The sequence below is a fragment of the Otolemur garnettii genome, unplaced genomic scaffold (genome assembly GCF_000181295.1).
Source record: "Otolemur garnettii isolate 467f Iridium unplaced genomic scaffold, OtoGar3 scaffold00204, whole genome shotgun sequence".
Lineage (NCBI taxonomy): Eukaryota > Metazoa > Chordata > Mammalia > Primates > Galagidae > Otolemur > Otolemur garnettii.
In genome coordinates, this window is record NW_003852599.1 from 2,579,241 (window position 1) to 2,589,692 (window position 10,452).

Genomic DNA, 10,452 nt, shown 5'->3' on the forward strand with positions numbered 1-10,452 from the left:
GAGGTTGCTGTGAGCTGTGACGCCACAGCACTCTACCAAGGGCTACAAAGTGAGACTCTGTCTCAGAAAAAAAAAAAGAAAGAAAGAAAGAAAAAGTAGGTACTATCCAAAGTTTCAACTTCTAGATTTTGCCACCAATAGATCCTCATCTTTATCCCAGGAAGCACAGGTGGCCACCATCTGAAGACCTCACCACTCCAAGCCATTAAGCCTCTGCTCATGCTCAGGCCTAGAATTCTCTTCCCCCTTCATCTGCCTGATCCAAACTCTGGGAGAAATATTTCTAACCAAGTTTCCTGAGAGTCACCCCGCACTTCTCAAGACAATTTCCGGATTTGTAATTTACCATTACCCAAGGGCTGATATGCTCGATCCCTGCATCAGCCAGTGAAAGCCAGAGGCCAGAGACCAGGTCTGGCAGGTGCAGGGTGGTAGCCTCAGCTCCAGGCGAAAGTCTGCAGCAGGGCAGACGCTCCTTGACGTTCATCCACTGGGGCTGATGCCTGAACCAATGATGAGCAGGGTCTGCTCTTCCCTCTTTTTCCTTTGGACTCCTCCAGATACACCACTTAGAGCAATGAAAACAGCATCCGAGCTAAAGGTCAGGAGGTCCTCGATAGCAGGAGACTCCAGGGACCCGTGTGAGTTGCTTAGTGACCTCTGATTGGGTAGCCTGCCCAGGCGTGGGGATGTCTGAGAGTTCGGGAAGACCCCAGCTCCACCAAGGACTCAAGGAAATACGGATTAAAACCCCTGTCTCCCATGGGGTTCTCACGACATAATTAGCGAAGTCTTGGCATACTAGGGTCACCCAACAAATGAGCGGTCCCCAGTCCTCATCCCCATCTATCCACCTCTCACACCCACGCCTGCCAGTTGCCTGGACCCGCAGCTCTTACTGCAACCCTCTCAAATCCCGCCACCTGAAGGATCATGGCCTGGGGGGACGTCCATTGTGTGGCCAAAGAACCCGAGAGGAGGAGAGTTTAGTTATTCAGGAACACCTGGAGGAAAGGGAGCTGAGAGGAAGGGTCGGGGGATTCCGAGCTCCTCTGCTCCCCACCCCCAATTCATGGTGCCACCTCCCATGAGTGAGTTCCCGGAGTCTGCACCTCCCAGTCCCCGCCCCCGTCTCTCTGAGCGCCGCGTGGCCCTCCCTGTCGCGTTTCCTGCCCCCCCCCACCCCCCCGCCCTGGTGCTGTCAGGTTCAGCCGCGCTCAAGTGGGCGCTACTCTGGCAACGTCCCCACCTGCACCTGCGCCGCCCAGCAGGCACCCAGTGAGTCGGGGAGGAGGCAGGGGCGCCACCTGCCAGCGGGAGGTGGGACGGGAACGCGGGTGCCGCCGCAGTGGGGACTGAGGGTTGCTGCGGGACAAGGAACGCCTGCCGCTCCTTCAGCTTGCCCAGCCAGGTTCCGTGTTAAGCCAGACTCTTACCGTCTTCTCCTTGGATCCTTAGAGCGCCCTGGGAGGCGGAAATACTATTGTTTGCCCTTGACCAGACAGGAGACTAAAGAACTCCACAGATTGTTCTTACCCCAGGCCCCAGTTAGTACGAGAGAGCTAAGATTTGAACCCACGGAGGTTCTACAGCCTGGCTGTTGGCAGCCTGGTTGGCGCTGGGAAAAGGAACCTCCCGGACCTTCACTCCTTCCCGTACCTTCCTTCTCTCCCATGGTTTTGGGGATCTTGTGGCCTGTGCCTCCTCTGCCCTGCAATGAGGATTCCTCTCAAGAGCCTAGAATTTGGCAGCAACAACTTTGGAGGGGAAGGGTGAGAGTGGAGGCAGAGGACAGGACCAAGTGTAGCTACTTAGGTTGTTCCTTATTGCTGACCTGTGGAGCTAATGGAAGATGCTGCCTTCAGCTTCTAAAATCCCCTCTCTGCAAGCTCAAAGGTTACAGTGAGGCCAGCGGGGTTAGATATAGGGGTAGGGGGCAGGGACCTGAGACCAGTGCCTAAGAAGCTGCTGATAACACCTCTGCCACCACCATCCCCCGCTGTCTGGAGGTCCCCAGCCTTGAGTAAAAGGGAGGAGGGGCAGCACACCTGGGCTCCCTTGGATAAGTCCCTCAAATTCTCTGCTGGGAGCCCTATAGGCAAAGGACCAACTTGATCCACATCTCCTTGGGCTGTGGCCATCTGGGGTTCTGGATAGGGTCAAGAAGGACACAGCTGTGATTACGCAGGGACCCCAACCATACCCAGGCCATTCAGAGAAGCAGATGGGGGCCATGAAAAGAGCATGGCAGCCGTCCCACAAAGATCCATCTTGGGTCCCACTAGCCCTGCAGAGCATGAGCACCCAGGCCAGTCCTTCACCTTCCTGAGTCTGGGGGGTCCTTGAAGGTAGAGTGGGCATGGCAGCCCTCCTGCAGGCTTGCTGCCAGGGCCAACTGAGGAGGATGCTGCACTGACATGCCAATGTCTGTCTCCCTGCAGACAGAAGCCCGGGAGCCATGGGTAGCCGGGACTACCTCGAGAAGCTGCTAGACCAGGTCAAGGAGCATTCGACTGTGGTCGGCAAGACCTGGCTGATGGTGCTCTTCATCTTCCACATCCTTTTCCTCCAGCTGGCGAGCAAGTCGGTGTGGGGTGACGAGCAGTCAGATTTCAAGTGTAACATGACTGAGTCGAGCTGCACCCATGTCTGCTATGACCAGGCCTTCCCCATCTCCCATATCCATTACTGGGTGCTGCGGTTCCTCTTCATCAGCACCCCCACCCTGGTCTACCTGGGCCACGTCATGTACCAATCTCGGCAGAAGCAACAGCAGCGGCAGAAGGAGGGGGAGGTTTGCCTTCAGTATCAAATTTGAGTGACATAAAGTTTTCTAATATTTTCCCTTCTTACATCCAGGACACACACTAGGTGGTTCTTTTTGCTTAGCTGAATCAACTCCTTTTTTCTTAAAAGAGGATTGTTGACAGAAAGTCTGTCTCCTCCTGGAGGAACTTTTTTTATTGGCCTTATGGAGGCCTGGTATTCAGCATTCTCAGCTTTGTATACCATGAGTTCCATGATCATTTTCCTGCCTGCTTCATCAGACATGACCTTTCAAGCCCCATCTTGTCAAAGTGCTATGAAATCTGGGTAAGGCTCATTGACCTTCTCTCTCACTGCTGTAAAGGACAGACAGGTTTCTCCCTCAGTTTGGATCTTGCTCCAGGCTTCTAAGCAACATTGGCCTACTTGCTCAAGAGCCTCAGAGGTCATGTCAGCTTGACGGCTAACATTGTTAAATTCTCCACTTCCTAATTGTTCATCCTCAGCAATTGGGATATTTCTCTGTCATTCTGAGCTGTGATTTGCACAGCGTCTGACAACCAAGTACGGAATTGTAGACATTGAGATTTGCTCAAGCTAGTTCTTACCAAAGTTTCCCAATCATAAGGTATGAGTCTTTGATCTCCGGTTGTAGATTTTAAAGAATTCTGAACAAAAGGAGAGAGGAGAATTGGCACCATATTGTGTAACTGTAAGCTTTAAGATCTTTTAAAAATTTAAAGGAGCGATCTTCCCACTGCACCCATTGGGGCCCTTCTGGTCCCTACTGATCATCAGACACTGGGTCGGGAGCTATTAAAATAACTGGGTAACTCCATCCTTCCTCCTCTCCTCAAGCTCTTGCTGCCATTATGCCATAGTTTATGCAAGAATCCATGAGTAGGTGGGTTCTTGACTTGGGCTGAGAAAGTTGTTTAGTGGCACAAGGATCTTTTCTGGGCTTACTATTATATGTAATAGAAATGTCTCCACAGACAGGCTGATAAGGAGGGCCTGGAGACCGGTACCTTGAAGATAATAGCAAACTTTGTTGGCTGTGGCTTTGTAAGCAGTGGCTGCTGTGGCTACCGCAGTGTTTTCTGAAAGGGAGGGGAGGATGGCCCTGCAGGATCAAAATCTATGAGTGACTCTGTGGATGGGGGAACTGACTCCTGTAAATTTTCTCCAACATTCTGAACTGAAATCTCACTAAAAGAATCTTCTGAGGTTCCTAGATTTTCATGAGATCTATTTAATGATTCTGGCAAGGTGTGCATTTCCTCAGTACAAGATGGTGGCATGAGCAGTGCACGAGTAGCCACCCAAACTGACCAAGTTGAAACAGGGAAAGAATGATCCCATTTCTGAGCTTCAGCAAGCTTTCTGCCTACCCTTCCACAATCAGTGATGTTTAAAACTCCCTCTGTTATAAACCAGGGACAGAAATTTGAGAGCACATCAAACAGAGAATACAGAGTCTCCAAACTGACAGACACCTCCCCCACCTTCTTTAAGAGCAAGCATACTACATCCAAATTGGGAGAGAAGTGAAACCTGGTATTTCCCATTGTTACCCTGAAAATGCTTCCAGACGCTTTGCAAGACTACCAAAGCTGGGAAGATTCATGTCCAGGAATCGACTGCTGAGAACAAATTTTCCCCACAAACGTCACTCAGGCGAACTTCAGAATCCGCAAGAACCCATTGGACACCAATTGTCACTGGGCTCCAAGTGTCGAGGTTTCACCCCAATAGCAGGGTCCACTAAGACCTGTGGATACTAGTGGCAATTGACTGAAGAAATACAGAGTTAGAAACAGCAGTAAAGGGTGACACCTGTGGCTCAGCAGGTAGGGCACCTGCCCCATATAGAGGGTGATGAGTTCAACCCCAGCCCTAGCCAAAGTGCAACAACAACAAAAATAGCTGGGCATTGTGGTGGGCGCCTGTCGTCCCAGCTACTTGGGAGGCTAAGGTAGGAGAATCACCTAAGTCCAGGAGTTGGAGGTTGCTGTGAGCTGTGATGCCATGGCACTCTACCAAGGGTGACAAAGTGAGACTCTGTCTCAAAAAAAGAAAGAAAGAAAGAAAGGTAAAGGAAGAGACATAAGACATAGAGTAGAATTAATGGTGGGAGCTCAGGGGCCCATTCCCCACTTATGGGATTCTGGCAATGACCCAGAGTGTTTGCTCCGATTTTATTGAAGTCTACTTGCCCAGAGGGTAAGATGAGGGAGGGAATAAAGATGCAAGCAGTTTCTCTGATTGAGCATACCAACTCCCATTATTATTATTGACTTGAAGAATAGCCCTCAGAAAGCTGAAAGCTGAAAGCTGAGCCTTGTATTGGGAAAGCCTACTGCTTGAGATCTCACACACACTGATTTCTAGGGATGTGTCAAACTCCACTAGTTCTCTGTGGAGTAAAATGCCACCAGCATTAATCTCCTCTGAGGAATTGCTGGGAGGGAGGCATTTTCCTCCCATCACCACCACAGAGGATCTTCCTCTGCAATAAGGGATATAGGCTACTCTGCCCATATTCTCAGGGCTCAAGCTACTTCCTTGGTCTCTGCCCCGAGCAAATGCAAATCTCCACAGTGGGTATCTGCTTTGCCTATTTAATAGGAAGGAAACGCTCTAGAAAATATATCTTTGCTAGGACTTGCCATAGTCTCTTCTATGGCCATGATTTTCCTCTGAGTGCTCACAGACTCAGCAGGGTGTTTGTAAGCTATATCCCCACCAGGCTACAATTTCAGAAAAGGCAAGAAGCTTGCTACCAACAGCAAGCCTAAGTGTAAACTAGCTGACTTTTATTTCTTCCAAATCAGTTAGCTTGCTTTTTTTTTTTTTGACCAGGGCTGTGTTTGAACCTACCACCTCCGGCATATGGGGCCAGCGCCCTACCCTTTTGAGCCACAGGTACCACCCACAGTTTGCTTTTTAATTTTCCTCTTTTTCTGGGGGTTCTTTCCCTTGCCAAGAATGGCATTTTCAGTCAACATTTCCCCTACATCTCCCCCTTTTTAAATTTTTATTCTGCAAAATAGCAAGGGCCATCAATCCATTGTGATGGTTGTTTCTCTTCGGAGCCTTCTGATGAGAGTATACCAGCTTCTTCTTTTTTTTCTTTTTTGGCAGTCTTCTGCTCTTTCTGATTTAGGTTCATGATTGAGCTTAATAAGTCTTGATGGAGGGGGGTACCTGTGGCTGAAAGGAGTAGGGCACCAGCCCCATATGCCAGAGGTGGTGGGTTCAAACCCAGCCCCAGCCAAAAACTGCAAAAAATAATAATAATAATAAATCTTTTTTTTTTTTTTTTTTTTTTTGAGACAGAGCCTCAAGCTATCTCCCTGGGTAGAGTGCCATGGCATCATGCTCACAGCACCCTCCAACTCCTGGGCTCAAGCGTGTCTCCTGCCTCAGTATAATAATAAATCTTGATGGGACCCAGACAAAATCAGAGTCATCTCCTGTGAAAATACAAGCAAAGCCTCTTCCCCATAAAATAATTTCACTGTTCTCCATTGCTGAGTTCTAACATCTTTCCACTATACCAATGATTTTTTCTTTGATGTCTATTGTTTCCCTGTGAAATGCTGCTCTGCAGCTGTAAATGACTGTGTTTGGGGGTCATTTCAGAAATTTAAAGTAAAAAGTGCTTTCTTTAATTGTATTTGTGGTGAGTTACATAATTCTCCATTCCTATCTCCCCCCTTTTTTGTTGTTGTTTTTGTAACTGATCTTTTAGGGTTCTATTAGCTCTAATTGGTTGCACTTACCTAAGGATGGACGAATCCAATTTATATCAGCCTAGCTGTGTGACTTTGACTGCAACACCAAGCAGCCAGGCTGCACCAACGTCTGCTATGACAACTTCTTCCCCATCTCCAACATCCGCCTCTGGGCCCTGCAGCTCGTCTTCGTCACCTGCCCCTCAGTGCTTGTCATCCTGCACGTGGCCTACCGTGAGGAACGGGAACGGCGCCACCGCCTGAAGCACGGTGACCAGTGTGCCAAGCTATACGACAACGCAGGCAAGAAGCACGGGGCCCTGTGGTGGACGTACCTGCTCAGCCTCGTCTTCAAGCTCCTCATCCAGCTCCTCTTCCTCTACGTGCTGCACACTCTCTGGTACGGCTTCGGCATGCCCCGCCTGGTGCAGTGCGTCAACGTGGCGCCCTGCCCCAACACCGTGGCCTGTTGCATCACCCAGCCCACCGAGAAGAAGGTTTTCACCTACTTCCTCATAGGCACCTCAGCCGTCTGCATTGTGCTCACCATCTGCGAGATCTGCTACCTCATCTTCCACAGGCTCCTGCGATGCATGCATAGGGACAGGCCCCCCAGATTCTGAACGTTCGCAGCCTCCACAGCTGGGTCTTTACCTGCTGGCTCCACCACAAGCTGGTGGAGGCTGGGGAGCTGGGTCCGGACCTGGGTGATAACAAGCTGCAGGCTTCCACACCTAAGCTGACCCCAATCTGACCCTGTGGCTTGCGGTGACACTGGGGCTGCCAGTGGGACAGGTAGGGAGGGGCTTCAGGGTGGAAGTTTCTATGTGGGCTGGGTACCCCACTTAGAATTCACTAAGCTATTGAATTTCTGTTTGGGCAGATAATTTTTGCTGGTGGGCACTTGGCCACAGGCCCAGTGCCAGCCCTCAGCGGAGACAGACTTTTAAACAAGCAAATTAACTGTATATAAGCTATGCAAGGGGACACTCAGGACACTCACAGCAGGACTTCTAGCTAACCCAGGAGGAGGTGACCAGGCTTCCCTGAGGAGATAATGTTCAAGAGAGGTAAGAAGTGCTCCCAAGATGAGACAACAGGGGCCAGAGAGGCCTGGAGGCCACTAAAAAAGATGCTCGCCCTGGGCTAAACAAGCCAGACCAAAAGAAGTCTTCCCTCCCACAGGGGAAGCCACCCAGACTCCTCACGTGAGGTCTGGAGGCTAGAGAGCTTGGCAAGGTGCTGAAGATAGCCAGAGATCCTCTGTGTCATCACTCCTCTTAGCAGAGCCCCCCACAAAACAAATTCCTGGTCCCTTAGCCTCAAGCAGGGGTGCTCCCACATCTCCCCCACCTCTGTGCTCAGCCCCTGCTCCCAGGAACCCAGAGTGGATGCACTGATGGGAACATCCCCAACGTGGTTTCCTTGAAATCAATAAAGGCTGCGTTTTATACAGGCTGGCTCTGTCCTTGGTTCTTCCACACTCCTACAAGACTCCATGGGGAAGAAACTAGCATGGGGGCTGTGGCTGGAAGCTAGGCGAGCCTGAAGTTGACAGGTAGTGGCTGGAGTTGGCTGGAAGTGGCCCTGGTGCAGACACTAAAAATGTACATGTTGGGATTCCAGCTGTGGACACAAGAGGACGTGGTGATCCCTCTACAACAGCACATCCTGCCTTCATCATTAGCCTCTGCCCTGAGTACATGCACAATCACTGTCACTCTCATCAGTGTCACAATCACTGTGATACTCCCTCCTCCCTTGTCACCCAGTCACTGCCTCCACAACCATCATCCCCACCCTGCGAACACACAATCCCTGTTCTTCATACTCTCACTCCTTATCTACACTCTCAGCAGGCCGTGAGGTCCACTCTAATGGATGCAGGCCCAGCCTCAGCCTGCGTTTCACTCAGATCATTCTGATTTCCCTGAGCATTTTCTCCATGCCTGGCCCCTGGCAGGATCCTGGCACAGTGTAAGGAAGTGGAACCTGAGCCCAAGGAGTTAAGAGTCTGGGGGAGACAGACTCAGACCTGGGGTGCCTAAAGCTGTGTCATGACCTGAAATGCAGGAGACTGTGCTGTGGCATGACCTGAAATGTTGAAGAAAGCATCACCCAAGGCTGGACCAGAATGGGAAGCAAAACAGGGTGCAAAGCTATGCGAGCCCAGAGGAACGTTCAGTGACTAGCAGAGCCAAGGCCAGGAACCAGGAGCCAAAGCCAGCAAGGTCATTGTGTAGACAGAACAGGTGGTGGTCAGTTAGGGAGTGGATAAGCCAGGCAAGTAGAAAGGGTCCAGGGCTGGGCTGCCACTGTTCTCCACACCCAGGAATCAGAGTTTGACTCCTTCATGAGCACAGCTTCACCACACTGCACCTTGGGCAGGCTTTCAGAGCCTCAGTCTTGTCATCAATACAATGGGATTGGATCCATCAGGGCCCAGCAGAAAACAGATGGCACATTCAAACCCAGTAACTTTAAAGAGATTCTCCTAGACTTTCAGAGGCATGGGCATGATTGAGGAAACCCATCAGGGATACTGTAGTACCAGGGGGCTAATACCAGGGTAACAGTGGATAGCACCTCTGGGATGTATCCAACCACAGCAACCAAATAAACCCCCAACTTCACTCTCCCATCTCCTGCTAATGCCAGTGGCTCCCATTGCCCAAGCCCAGCCACAAGTCAGAGGTAAGTCAGTCTCCCAGGACACAGACCAGGATGGACAGTACAGCTGAGGGCAAAGGAATTATACATACAGGCTCTGTGAGTCGTCCACCAAAGGGACTGTAACAAACTGGTCAGCATATGGAAGTGATCAACATAAGGAACTAGGCCTACTGTACAGATATGTACATGTGGTGTTTTCTAGTCTATAAAAATTAGGTCAACTGGGCAGCACCTGTGACTCAGTGGGTACAGCACCAGCCCCATATACCAAGGGTGGCTAGTTTGAACCCAGTCCTGGCCAAACTGCAACAAAAAATAGTCAGGCATTGTGGTGGGCGCCTGTAGTCCTAGTTACTCAGGAGGCTGAGGCAAGAGAATCATCTAAGCTCAGGATTTAGAGGTTGCTGCGGGCTGTGATAAAATGAGACTCTGTCTCTGAAAAAAAAAGGAAGAAGAAAGAAAGAAAGAAAATTAGGTCAACTTAAGGGGTCAATGTAGGGAGGTGGTCAACTATGGAGGTTCTCCTGCATTCAGCACAGCCCCAGGGGCAGTTCCTATTTGCACAATTGTTGTAGAGATAGAAGGAGACCGTGTAGGTATAATGTTAACACAGTGCTGATGTGTCCAATGAATACCAAGGCATGATTGCTCTTAGAAAAGACTGCCTGATGCATCATAGGTTAGCCTTAGCTGAGGTTGGAGGCTTACAAATGTCCCAGGGAGAGGTGATCTCCACCTGCATGCCAGCGCCTCCCTGGGTAATCTGGCTGCCTGGCTAAGGCTAGCTAGAAGGTGAGAACAACCAGAGAATATCACTGGCTACCCCAGCACAGACTGAATGCTTAGCATGGACTGCACCTCAAGTTCTGCTTCTCCAGGCTGTGGGCCAGGACCATGGAGGAGGGACAGTCCAGCCCTGCCCTGTACATCTCATTTCACCTTTGGCCTGGAGTGTTCTGAGCAGTGCAGCTCACTGATCCCATGCAGCATGTACTGGGCTACTGTTTACCACTGAGTTCCCAGTGTAGGCACATCGCTGTCACCACAAGGTGGCCCTCACATCCCTTTGGCCTTCTCAGGGTTCACACCTCTACCTCCTCCATCCCCATCTCATGAGGTACACTGCAAGCTTCCTTTGATCATGCATAGGACACACTGAGCTCACAGCCCACATGCACTATTGATACATAGAGTCACAGCCCAAGGTAAACAGATTGTTTCATATTCATTCACCCTGGTCCAAGCTCCCATGTCAACTGAATGTTTATGTCCCCCC

The 10,452-nt window shown here is 50.5% G+C and overlaps 1 protein-coding gene across 1 annotated transcript; it reads left to right on the plus strand.

Moving 5' to 3' along the window:
• Positions 1 to 2,458: 2,458 nt before the first annotated feature.
• LOC100950680 (gap junction beta-3 protein-like) lies at positions 2,459 to 7,257 on the plus strand. The gene is given in 3 exon segments (XM_012812369.1): positions 2,459 to 2,794; positions 6,587 to 7,118; positions 7,121 to 7,257. Coding segments are annotated over 3 exon segments (1,005 nt in total).
• The last annotated feature ends 3,195 nt before the right edge of the window (positions 7,258 to 10,452 follow it).